The 13,530-nt window shown below is 43.9% G+C and overlaps 1 protein-coding gene across 1 annotated transcript in view; it reads left to right on the top strand.

Moving 5' to 3' along the window:
* The window catches only part of PAQR4 (progestin and adipoQ receptor family member 4), a 157,045-nt gene that overhangs the window by 119,163 nt on the left and 24,352 nt on the right, over positions 1–13,530 (top strand). Inside the window, exon 2 of the mRNA XM_053694812.1 lies at positions 1–211. This exon is cut by the window's left edge and continues 8 nt beyond it. Within this exon, the coding sequence (XP_053550787.1) occupies positions 1–211 (211 nt within the window). The remainder of the gene's footprint in view (positions 212–13,530) is intronic.

Here is a 13,530-nt window from a genome sequence, read left to right as displayed (position 1 = left end):
CTGCTTGGCTTCCTCTTCTTGCTGCCCCTACATATTTCATGGCTTCAGCTTTCGGTGCCATGGTTGGGTATTGTTCATTACCTAGCGTGTGTTAGTCCGCAGCTGGGCAGCGTGGTGTACCATCTTTTTATGAACCATCAAGGTGGTGCGCCTGTGTACCACAAGCTGCTTACCCTAGACATGTGCGGCATCTGCCTGGTCAACACTCTAGGTGAGTTTTTCCTGCAATTTGGCTGGGGCCTAGTTGTTGTTTTTTTTAATTTAGCCTTTTCAAAAGTAAAGACTAGACATCCCTTCCACATGTAATAGACTTTATATACCAAACACAAAGTTATGTTCTGGAAAACTATTCATTCATCCATCCCCTCAGCTCTCTAGATGCCAGTGACATCACATAACTCATACTATGACAGTGCTCAGATAACTCCTCACAGACAGGCAACAGTATCAGTGCTGCTTAAGTGCTCCCACAGCACGCTGCTTAGATGAGGCCACAGCACGCTGCTTACATGAGGCCAGTGTCAGTGCTGCTGAAGTGCTCCCACAGTACGCTGCTTACATGAGGCCACAGTGTCAGTGCTGCTGAAGTGCTCCCACAACACACCGCTTACATGAGGCCACAGTATCAGTGCTGCTTAAGTGCTCCCACAGCAAGCTGCTTACATGAGGCCACAGTATCAGTGCTGCTTAAGTGCTCCCACAACACACCGCTTACATGAGGCCACAGTATCAGTGCTGCTAAAGTGCTCCCACAGTACGCTGATTACATGAGGCCACAGTATCAGTGCTGCTGAAGTGCTCCCATAGCACACTGCTTACATGAGGCCACAGTAACAGTGCTGCTGAAGTGCTCCCATAGCACACTGCTTACATGAGGCCCCAGTATCAGTGCTGCTAAAGTGCTCCCACAGTACGCTGCTTACATGAGGCCCCAGTATCAGTGCTGCTGAAGTGCTCCCATAGCACACTGCTTACATGAGGCCACAGTATCAGTGCTGCTTAAGTGCTCCCACAGCAAGCTGCTTACATGAGGCCACAGTATCAGTGCTGCTTAAGTGCTCCCACAGCACGCTGCTTACATGAGGCCACAGTAACAGTGCTGCTGAAGTGCTCCCACAGCACGCTGCTTACATGAGGCCCCAGTATCAGTGCTGCTAAAGTGCTCCCACAGTACGCTGCTTACATGAGGCCCCAGTATCAGTGCTGCTGAAGTGCTCCCATAGCACACTGCTTACATGAGGCCACAGTATCAGTGCTGCTTAAGTGCTCCCACAGCACGCTGCTTACATGAGGCCCCAGTATCAGTGCTGCTTAAGTGCTCCCACAGCATGCTGCTTACATGAGGCCACAGTATCAGTGCTGCTGAAGTGCTCCCACAGCACGCTGCTTACATGAGGCCACAGTAACAGTGCTGCTGAAGTGCTCCCACAGCACGCTGCTTACATGAGGCCACAGTATCAGTGCTGCTGAAGTGCTCCCACAACACGCTGCTTACATGAGGCCACAGTAACAGTGCTGCTGAAGTGCTCCCACAGCACGCTGCTTACATGAGGCCACAGTATCAGTGCTGCTGAAGTGCTCCCACAGCACGCTGCTTACATGAGGCCACAGTAACAGTGCTGCTGAAGTGCTCCCACAACACGCTGCTTACATGAGGCCCCAGTATCAGTGCTGCTAAAGTGCTCCCACAGCATGCTGCTTACATGAGGCCCCAGTATCAGTGCTGCTGAAGTGCTCCCATAGCACACTGCTTACATGAGGCCACAGTAACAGTGCTGGTTAAGTGCTCCCATAGCACACTGCTTACATGAGGACCCAGTATCAGTGCTGCTGAAGTGCTCCCACAGCACGCTGCTTACATGAGGCCACAGTAACAGTGCTGCTGAAGTGCTCCCACAGCACGCTGCTTACATGAGGCCACAGTACCAGTGCTGCTTAAGTGCTCCCACAGCACGCTGCTTAAATTAGGCCACAGTAACAGTGCTGCTGAAGTGCTCCCACAGCATGCTGCTTACATGAGGCCACAGTATCAGTACTGCTAAAGTGCTCCCATAGCACGCTGCTTACATGAGGCCCCAGTATCAGTACTGCTAAAGTGCTCCCATAGCAAACTGCTTATATGAGGCCACAGTACGCTGCTTACATGAGGCCACAGTAACAGTGCTGCTGAAGTGCTCCCACAGCACGCTGCTTACATGAGGCCACAGTACCAGTGCTGCTTAAGTGCTCCCACAGCACGCTGCTTACATGAGGCCACAGTAACAGTGCTGCTTAAGTGCTCCCATAGCACACTGCTTACATGAGGCCCCAGTATCAGTGCTGCTAAATTGCTCACATAGCATGCTGCTTACATGAGACCCAGTATCAGTACTGCTAAAGTGCTCCCATAGCATGCTGCTTACATGAGGCCCCAGTATCAGTGCTGCTGAAGTGCTCCCACAGCACGCTGCTTACATGAGGCCACAGTATCAGTGCTGCTGAAGTGCTCCCACAGCACGCTGCTTACATGAGGCCACAGTATAAGTGCTGCTGAAGTGCTCCCACAGCACGCTGCTTACATTTGGCCACAGTATCAGTGCTGCTTAAATGCTCCCACAGCACGCTGCTTACATGAGGCCACAGTATCAGTGTTGCTGAAGTGCTCCCACAGCACGCTGCTTACATTTGGCCACAGTAACAGTGCTGCTAAAGTGCTCCCACTGCACACTGCTTACATGAGGCCACAGTATCAGTGCTGCTTACATGAGGCCACAGCACACCGCTTACATGAGGCCACAGTATCAGTGCTGCTTAAATGCTGCCACAACACGCTGCTTACATGAGGCCACAGTATCAGTGCTGCTAAAGTGCTCCCACAGCACGCTGCTTACATTTGGCCACAGTATCAGTGCTGCTTAAATGCTCCCACAGCACGCTGCTTACATGAGGCCACAGTGTCAGTGTTGCTGAAGTACTCCCACAGCACGCTGCTTACATTTGGCCACAGTATCAGTGCTGCTTAAATGCTCCCACAGCACGCTGCTTACATGAGGCCACAGTAACAGTGCTGCTGAAGTGCTCCCACAGCACGCTGCTTACATGAGGCCACAGTATCAGTGCTGCTGAAGTGCTCCCACAGCACGCTGCTTACATGAGGCCACAGTAACAGTGCTGCTGAAGTGCTCCCACAACACGCTGCTTACATGAGGCCACAGTAACAGTGCTGCTGAAGTGCTCACACAGCACGCTGCTTACATGAGGCCCCAGTATCAGTGCTGCTAAAGTGCTCCCACAGCACGCTGCTTACATGAGGCCCCAGTATCAGTGCTGCTGAAGTGCTCCCATAGCACACTGCTTACATGAGGCCACAGTAACAGTGCTGGTTAAGTGCTCTCACAGCACACTGCTTACATTAGGCCACAGTATCAGTGCTTAAGTGCTCCCACAGCACGCTGCTTACATTAGGCCACAATATCAGTGCTTAAGTGCTCCCACAGCACGCTGCTTACATGAGGCCACAGTAACAGTGCTGCTGAAGTGCTCCCACAGCACGCTGCTTACATGAGGCCACAGTAACAGTACTGCTGAAGTGCTCCCACAGCATGCTGCTTACATGAGGCCACAGTAACAGTGCTGCTGAAGTGCTCCCACAGCACGCTGCTTACATGAGGCCCCAGTATCAGTACTGCTAAAGTGCTCCCACAGCACGCTGCTTACATGAGGCCCCAGTATCAGTACTGCTAAAGTGCTCCCATAGCACACTGCTTACATGAGGCCACAGTAACAGTGCTGCTGAAGTGCTCCCACAGCACGCTGCTTACATGAGGCCACAGTAACAGTGCTGCTTAAGTGCTCCCACAGCACGCTGCTTACATGAGGCCACAGTAACAGTGCTGCTTAAGTGCTCCCACAGCACGCTGCTTACATGAGGCCACAGTAACAGTGCTGCTTAAGTGCTCCCATAGCACACTGCTTACATGAGGCCCCAGTATCAGTACTGCTAAATTGCTCCCATAGCATGCTGCTTACATGAGACCCAGTATCAGTACTGCTAAAGTGCTCCCATAGCATGCTGCTTACATGAGGCCCCAGTATCAGTGCTGCTAAATTGCTCCCATAGCATGCTGCTTACATGAGACCCAGTATCAGTACTGCTAAAGTGCTCCCATAGCACGCTGCTTACATGAGGCTGCAGTATCAGTGCTGTTTAAGTGCTCCCACAGCATGCTGCTTACATGAGGCCACAGTATCAGTGCTGCTGAAGTGCTCCCACAGCACGCTGCTTACATTTGGCCACAGTATCAGTGCTGCTTAAATGCTCCCACAGCACGCTGCTTACATGAGGCCACAGTGTCAGTGTTGCTGAAGTGCTCCCACAGCACGCTGCTTACATTTGGCCACAGTATCAGTGCTGCTTAAATGCTCCCACAGCACGCTGCTTACATGAGGCCACAGTGTCAGTGTTGCTGAAGTGCTCCCACAGCACGCTGCTTACATTTGGCCACAGTAACAGTGCTGCTAAAGTGCTCCCACTGCACACTGCTTACATGAGGCCACAGTATCAGTGCTGCTTACATGAGGCCACAGCACACCGCTTACATGAGGCCACAGTATCAGTGCTGCTTAAATGCTGCCACAGCACGCTGCTTACATGAGGCCCCAGTATCAGTGCTGCTTAAATGCTCCCACAGCACGCTGCTTACATGAGGCCACAGTATCAGTGCTGCTTAAATGCTCCTACAGCACGCTGCTTACATGAGGCTACAGTGTCAGTGCTGCTTAAGTGCTCCCACAGCACACTGCTTACATGAGGCCCCAGTATCAGTGCTCCTTAAATGCTCCTACAGCACGCTGCTTACATGAGGCTACAGTATCAGTGCTGCTTAAGTGCTCCCACAGCACGCTGCTTACATGAGGCCCCAGTATCAGTGCTGCTTAAATGCTCCCATAGCACGCTGCTTACATGAGGCCACAGTATCAGTGCTGCTTAAATGCTACTACAGCACGCTGCTTACATGAGGCCACAGTATCAGTGCTGCTTAAGTGCTCCCACAGCACGCTGCTTAGATGAGGCCACAGCACGCTGCTTACATGAGGCCACAGTGTCAGTGCTGCTTAAGTGCTCCCACAGCACGCTGCTTACATGAGGACACAGTAACAGTGCTGCTGAAGTGCTCCCACAGCATGCTGCTTACATGTGGTCACAGTATCAGTGCTGCTTACGTTCTTCCACAGCACGCTGCTTACATGAGGCCACAGTATCAGTGCTGCTTACGTGCTCCCACAGGCCACAGTATCACTGCTGCTTACGTGCTTCCACAACACGCTGCTTACATTTGGCCACGGTATCAGTGCTGCTGAAGTGCTCCCACAGCACGCTGCTTACATGAGGCCACAGTAACAGTGCTGCTTAAGTGCTCCCACAGCACGCTGCTTACATGAGGCCACAGTAACAGTGCTGCTTAAGTACTCCCACAGCACGCTGATTACATGAGGCCACAGTATCAGTGCTGCTTAAGTGCTCCCACAGCACGCTGCTTACATGAGGCCACAGTAACAGTGCTGCTTAAGTGCTCCCACAGCACGCTGATTACATGAGGCCACAGTATCAGTGCTGCTTAAGTGCTCCCACAGCACACTGCTTACATGAGGCCACAGTATCAGTGCTGCTTAAGTGCTCCCACAGCATGCTACTTACATGAGGCCACAGTAACAGTGCTGCTTAAGTGCTCCCACAGCACGCTGCTTACATAAGGCCACAGTAACAGTGCTGCTGAAGTGCTCCCACAGCACGCTGCTTGCATGAGGCCACAGTAACAGTGCTGCTGAAGTGCTCCCACAGCACGCTGCTTGCATGAGGCCACAGTATCAGTGCTTAAGTGCTCCCACAGCACGCTGCTTACATTAGGCCACAGTATCAGTGCTGCTTACGTGCTCCCACAGGCCACAGTATCACTGCTGCTTACGTGCTTCCACAACACGCTGCTTACATTTGGCCACGGTATCAGTGCTGCTGAAGTGCTCCCACAGCACGCTGCTTACATGAGGCCACAGTAACAGTGCTGCTTAAGTGCTCCCACAGCACGCTGATTACATGAGGCCACAGTATCAGTGCTGCTTAAGTGCTCCCACAGCACACTGCTTACATGAGGCCACAGTATCAGTGCTGCTTAAGTGCTCCCACAGCATGCTACTTACATGAGGCCACAGTAACAGTGCTGCTTAAGTGCTCCCACAGCACGCTGCTTACATAAGGCCACAGTAACAGTGCTGCTGAAGTGCTCCCACAGCACGCTGCTTGCATGAGGCCACAGTAACAGTGCTGCTGAAGTGCTCCCACAGCACGCTGCTTGCATGAGGCCACAGTATCAGTGCTTAAGTGCTCCCACAGCACGCTGCTTACATTAGGCCACAGTATCAGTGCTTAAGTGCTCACACAGCACGCTGCTTACATTAGGCCACAGTATCAGTGCTTAAGTGCTCCCACAGCACGCTGCTTACATTAGGCCACAGTATCAGTGCTTAAGTGCTCCTACAGCACGCTGCTTACATGAGGCCAGACTGGTTATCAGCATGAGATCAATTATCTTCATGCAAAAGGTTACCAGGGGATTACAAAAAGAATTAGAAAGTAAATGCTTTGATTGCTGTAATAAAAAAGCACTAAGCAGTGGGTTATACTTTATAGAAATAATCGCAATATATGTATTATAATTTTTAAAGGATTTTACCTTCTTTTTTTCAACTTCATTTGTGCATGGCCCATTACTTCTTGTCACAGCCCCACAAGGGGCTGTGGTCTCTACAGGAAAGCAAAAGGAGGAGCTTCCCTTTGCACATGGTTGCTAGAAGTACCACCTCTTCAAAAAGACAGTGTGTACTATTACTGAAAAAGGTTAGATATTTTCTATATTCTGATTGTTGCAAACAACATAATTTATGTAAGAACTTACCTGATAAATTAATTTCTTTCATAATGGCAAGAGTCCATGAGCTAGTGGCGTATGGGATATACATTTCTGCCAGTAGGGGGCAAAGTTTACAAACCTCAAAATGCCTATAAATACACCTCCCACCTCACTCATACCTTAGTTTAAAATTTATCCAAGAAGTGAGGTGTAAAAGAAGGAGGAAAAGTCATACAAAAAGAGGAACTGGAAAAAATAAAGTGCTTTATACAAAAAAACATAACCACCAAAAATAGGACTCTTGCCACTATGAAAGAAATAAATTTATCAGGTAAGTTCTTACATAAATTATGTTTTCTTTCATGTAAGTGGCAAGAGTCCATGAGCTAGTGACGTATAGGATATAATACCCAAGATATGGAATCCACGAGTCATTAGAGAGGGAGGGATAAAATAACAGCAAAAAACGCTGAGAAATTCAATAAAAAAAAATAATAATGAAGTTTTCTTTAAAAATTCCAAAAACTTAAAGGGACAGTATACACTCATTTTCATATAACTGCATGTAATAGACACTACTATAAAGAATAAGATGCACAGATACTGATATAAAAATCCAGTATAAAATGGTTTAAAAACGTACTTAGAAGCTTTCAGTTTAGCTCTATTGAAAAGGCAGTTGGAAAGCCCACTGCAAGTGGGAAATAAGACACTCCCCCCTCCCCCTTCTTTTGCATATGAAAAGAGCCTTTACACAAACAGGAGCAAGCTGGAGAAGGTAGCTGACAGTATTCACATAAAACTTTGGAGCTTGGTTAGGAGTCTGAAAATCAGAGCAATGTTCTTTAAAAATAAGCAAAATTATACATTAAAAAAAAAAAAAAAAAAAAACTTGATGGGCTTTATATATAGATCATCTACAAAACATTTATGCAAAGAAAAAATGAGTGTATAATGGCCCTTTAAATAAAAAACATAATTTATGTAAGAACTTAACTGATAAATTCATTTCTTTCATATTAGCAAGAGTCCATGAGCTAGTGACGTATGGGATATACATTCCTACTAGGAGGGGCAAAGTCTCCCAAACCTCAAAACGCCTATAAATACACCCCTCACCACACCCACAAATCAGTTTAACGCATAGCCAAGAAGTGGGGTGATAAGACAAAAGTGCGAAAGCATAAAAATTAAGGAATTGGAATAATTGTGCTTTATACAAAAAAATCATAACCACCACAAAAAAGGGTGGGCCTCATGGACTCTTGCTAATATGAAAGAAATGAATTTATCAGGTAAGTTCTTACATAAATTATGTTTTCTTTCATGTAATTAGCAAGAGTCCATGAGCTAGTGACGTATGGGATAATGAATACCCAAGATGTGGATCTTCCACGCAAGAGTCACTAGAGAGGGAGGGATAAAATAAAGACAGCCAATTCCGCTGAATATAATCCACACCCAAAATAAAGTTTAAATCTTATAATTAAAAAAAAAAAAAAAACTGAAATTATAAGCAGAAGAATCAAACTGAAACAGCTGCCTGAAGTACTTTTCTACCAAAAACTGCTTCAGAAGAAGAAAACACATCAAAATGGTAGAATTTAGTAAAAGTATGCAAAGAAGACCAAGTTGCTGCTTTGCAAATCTGATCAACCGAAGCTTCATTCCTAAACGCCCAGGAAGTAGAAACTGACCTAGTAGAATGAGCTGTAATCCTTTGAGGCAGAGTTTTACCCGACTCGACATAAGCATGATGAATCAAAGACTTTAACCAAGACGCCAAAGAAATGGCAGAGGCCTTCTGACCTTTCCTAGAACCGGAAAAGATAACAAATAGACTAGAAGTCTTTCGGAAATTTTTAGTAGCTTCAACATAATATTTCAAAGCTCTAACTACATCCAAAGAATGCAACGATCTTTCCTTAGAATTCTTAGGATTAGGACACAATGAAGGAACCACAATTTCTCTACTAATGTTGTTAGAATTCACAACCTTAGGTAAAAATTAAAAGAAGTTCGCAACACCGCCTTATCCTGATGAAAAATCAGAAAAGGAGACTCACAAGAAAGAGCAGATAAATCAGAAACTCTTCTAGCAGAAGAGATGGCCAAAAGAAACAAAACTTTCCAAGAAAGTAATTTAATGTCCAGCGAATGCATGGGTTCAAACGGAGGAGCTTGAAGAGCCCCCAGAACCAAATTCAAACTCCAAGGAGGAGAAATTGACTTAACAGGTTTTATACGAACCAAAGCTTGTACAAAACAATGAATATCAGGAAGACTAGCAATCTTTCTGTGAAAAAGAACAGAAAGAGCAGAGATTTGTCCTTTCAAGGAACTTGCAGACAAACCTTTATCCAAACCATCCTGAAGAAACTGTAAAATTCTAGGAATTCTAAAAGAATGCCAAGAAAAATGATGAGAAAAACACCAAGAAATGTAAATCTTCCAGACTCGATAATATATCTTCCTAGATACAGATTTACGAGCCTGTAACATAGTATTAATCAGAGAGTCAGAGAAACCTCTATGACTGAGAATCAAGCGATCAATCTCCATACCTTCAAATTTAAGGATTTGAGATCCTGATGGAAAAAAGGACCTTGTGATAGAAGGTCTGGTCTTAACGGAAGAGTCCACGATTGGCAAGTGGCCATCCGGACAAGATCCGCATACCAAAACCTGTGAGGCCATGCTGGAGCCACCAGCAGAACAAACGAGCACTCCTTAGAATCTTTGGAAATTATTCTTGGAAGAAGAACTAGAGGCGGAAAGATATAGGCAGGATGATACTTCCAAGGAAGTGACAATACATCCACTGCCTCCACCTGAGGATCCCTGGATCTGGACAGATACCTGGGAAGCTTCTTGTTTAGATGAGAAGCCATCAGATCTATTTCTGGAAGTCCCCACGTTTGAACAATCTGAAGAAATACCTCTGGGTGAAGAGACCATTCGCCCGGATGTAACGTTTGGCGACTGAGATAATCCACTTCCCAATTGTCTATACCTGGGATATGAACCGCAGAAATTAGACAGGAGCTGGATTCCGCCCATACCAGAATTCGAGATACTTCTTTCATAGCCAGAGGACTGTGAGTCCCTCCTTGATGATTGACATATGCCACAGTTGTGACATTGTCCGTCTGAAAACAAATGAACGACTCTCTCTTTAGAAGAGGCCATGACTGAAGAGCTCTGAAAATTGCACGGAGTTCCAAAATATTTATTGGTAATCTCACCTCCTGAGATTCCCAAACCCCTTGTGCTGTCAGAGACCCCAAAACAGCTCCCCAACCTGTTAGACTTGCATCTGTTGAAATCACAGTCCAGGTTGGAAGAACAAAAAGAAGTCCCCTGAACTAAACGATGGTGGTCTGTCCACCACGTCAGAGAGTGTCGTACAATCGGTTTTAAAGATATTAATTGAGATATCTTTGTATAATCCCTGCACCACTGGTTCAGCATACAGAGCTGAAGAGGTCGCATGTGAAAATGAGCAAAGGGGACCGCGTCCAATGCAGCAGTCATAAGACCTAGAATTTCCATGCATAAGGCTACCGAAGGGAAAGATTGAGACTGAAGGTTTCGACAAGCTGAAACCAATTTCAGACGTCTCTTGTCTGTCAGAGACAGAGTCAAGGACACTGAATCTATCAGGAAACCTAAAAAGGTTACCCTTGTCTGAGGAATCAACAAACTTTTTGGTAAATTGATCCTCCAACCATGTTCTAAAAGAAACAACACTCATAAAAGACTGAAAAGGTTCTTTCTAGTGAAAATGAGCAAAGGGAATTGAATGCAATGCTGTGGCCATAAGACCTAAAACTTCTGTGCATATATAGCAACTGAAGGAAATAATAGAGACTAAAGGTACCGACAGACGGAACCCAATAGAATTATCCCTTGTCTGATAGAGACAAAGACAGTGACACAAACTATCTGGAAACCTAAAAAAAGGTGACCCTTGTGTGAGGAATCAAGAGCTTTCGGAAAAAAAAGATCCTCTAACTATGTCCTAAATAGTAAGTGAATCATATGAGATTCCGCATCCTCAGAAAATAATCTGAATGAAAGCAGAAAAATGAAAATATGCATTTATTGTATCTAATGAAAACAAATAATGCTATCAATGACCATAAAAAGGCAAAATAGTTTGAATAAAACTCCAAACCCGGTTCCTAAAAAAGGAACTGGAAGAAATACCCCAGAAGATTCCAGGTCTGAGCAGCGCTTGAACCCCATGGGAGCCCAGCAATGCTTCAACAGTACCCAAAATATATAGGACAGAAACACACTTAAAGAAAGTGTTAGCCTTACTGGAATAAAATCAAAGAAATTTGGACAAAATAGAACCAAATAAATTTCAAAGAAGTCTTAACCTGCCCCTTACCAGCCAAGCTGGAATACGGCACGTACATCGCAATAGGGAGCTGATTTCGAACCCCAATTATAAACATGTTAGTTGGGAAAGAACTCAGAAATTTGTTCCTTAATAAGAACAACCAAACTAGTATAAGCTTAAAGTTTTAGTCTTAGAACTCAATCTTGAAGCCCAGAGTAACAGTTAAGAATTGAATCCAATTATAAAACAAATAATTGATTATCTTAGAACAAAAGAAATATGGATTTTTTTTTTTTTTTTTTTAAATCACAAAATTCTTCTAGCTAAAATAGCTAAAGACATAGATTAACCCTCATTTGCGAAAATATTCAATAAAATGAAGACACAAATGAAATTATTAGCATGATAGTCCAGTTTAAAGGACCAGTCAATACAGTGGACTTGCATAATCAATAAATGCAAAACAACAAGACAAATGCAACAGCACCTAGTCTAGTAAATGTTGTCCCTTAACAATGCTAAAATAAATCATAATCTGATACTTGATCTTAAAGTAAACAGAAAAAATGAAGCAATTGCAATATCCAAATAAATCACAGGACCAAGAAAAGTACCTGCAACTAAATAATTTTCCATAAATAAGATACAACTATCTAAAGGAAAATAAATACTATTTTGCTAAATAAACAGTAGCATAATTAGTAGAGGTAGAGATAGCCCCAATAAATTGGAGAACCCTCCAAATTGAATTTAACTGCTGGCAAAGAATATAGTTTAAAACCTTCGAAGAAGGAATAAAAGAAAATTCTCAGCCTATTCCATTCCCTAGAATGGGTAATTGGAAAAAAAACCTCTGAAAACACAGAAGAAATAAATAGGCAGAAATAGTGTCAGCTAGTCTTAAAGAACTAGTTACCTTAATATCCAAAATAATCAACACCTTTTCAACAAAGAACAAATGTACTTTAATAATAGAAAAATAATAAAAAAGTAGATTTGTTAGTGTCAATATCTGATGAAGAAAATTTCTGAAAGAGAAAAAACATCATCAGAGAAGGATAAATCAGTATGTTGTTGGTCATTTGAAACTTCAATAATTAAAAAAGAAGTGAAAAAGACCTAAAATTTTTTATTAGAAGGCATGAAGTCAGACAAAGCCTTTAAAATAGAATCAGAAAAATATTTCTTATAAATCTTCTAAATATTTCTTGTACATAAGATGTAAGAATGGAAATATATAAAGCATAAATACTAATGGATTCTGCATGTAAAAGTATATCATAATAACTTATTACAAACCATAGCTAAAGATAAACATTTATAACATTTAAAATAAATGAACTTAGCTTTGGTAGAACTGAAACTCAGTTAAGCGTTTATCCAGAAGTGGCTTCTGATTCAGGGACAATCTGAGACATCTTGCAATATGTAATAGAAAAAACAACATATAAAGCAAAAATGATCAAATTCCTTAAATGACAGTTTCAGGAATGGGAAAAAATGACAATGAACAAGCTTCTAGCAACCAGAAGCAATAAATAATGAGACTTAAATATTGTGGAGACAACAATGACGCTCACATTTTTTAGCGCCAAAAAAGCTGCCCACATTATATGGCGCCTAAATGCTTTTGGCGCAAAAAATGGCGCCACATCCGGTAACGCCGACATTTTTTGGAGCAAAAAACGTCAAAAAAATGACGCAACTTCCGGCGACATGTATGACGCCGGAAATGACAAGAAATTTTTTGCGCCAAGAAAGTCCGCGCCAAGAATGACGCAATAAAATGAAGCATTTTCAGCCCCCGCGAGCCTAACAGCCCACAGGAAAAAAAGTCAAATTTTAAGGTAAGAAAAATGATTTATTCATATGTATTATCCCAAATATGAAACTGACTGTCTGAAATAAGGAACGTTGAACATCCTGAATCAAGGCAAATAAATGTTTAAACACATATATTTAGAACTTTATAAAAAAGTGCCCAACCATAGCTTAGAGTGTCACAGAAAATAAGACTTACTTACCCCAGGACACTCATCTACATGTAGTAGAAAGCCAAACCAGTACTGAAACGAGAATCAGTAGAGGTAATGGTATATATATATATAAGAGTATATCGTCGATCTGAAAAGGGAGGTAAGAGATGAATCTCTACGACCGATAACAGAGAACCTATGAAATAGACCCCGTAGAAGGAGATCATTGAATTCAAATAGGCAATACTCTCTTCACATCCCTCTGACATTCACTGCACGCTGAGAGAAAAACCGGGCTCCAACCTGTTGCAGAGCGCAT

Source organism: Bombina bombina, chromosome 11 (genome assembly GCF_027579735.1).
Source record: "Bombina bombina isolate aBomBom1 chromosome 11, aBomBom1.pri, whole genome shotgun sequence".
Taxonomy (NCBI): domain Eukaryota; kingdom Metazoa; phylum Chordata; class Amphibia; order Anura; family Bombinatoridae; genus Bombina; species Bombina bombina.
Note: the sequence above shows the minus strand (reverse complement) of the source record. Positions and strands in the feature narration are given on the sequence as shown.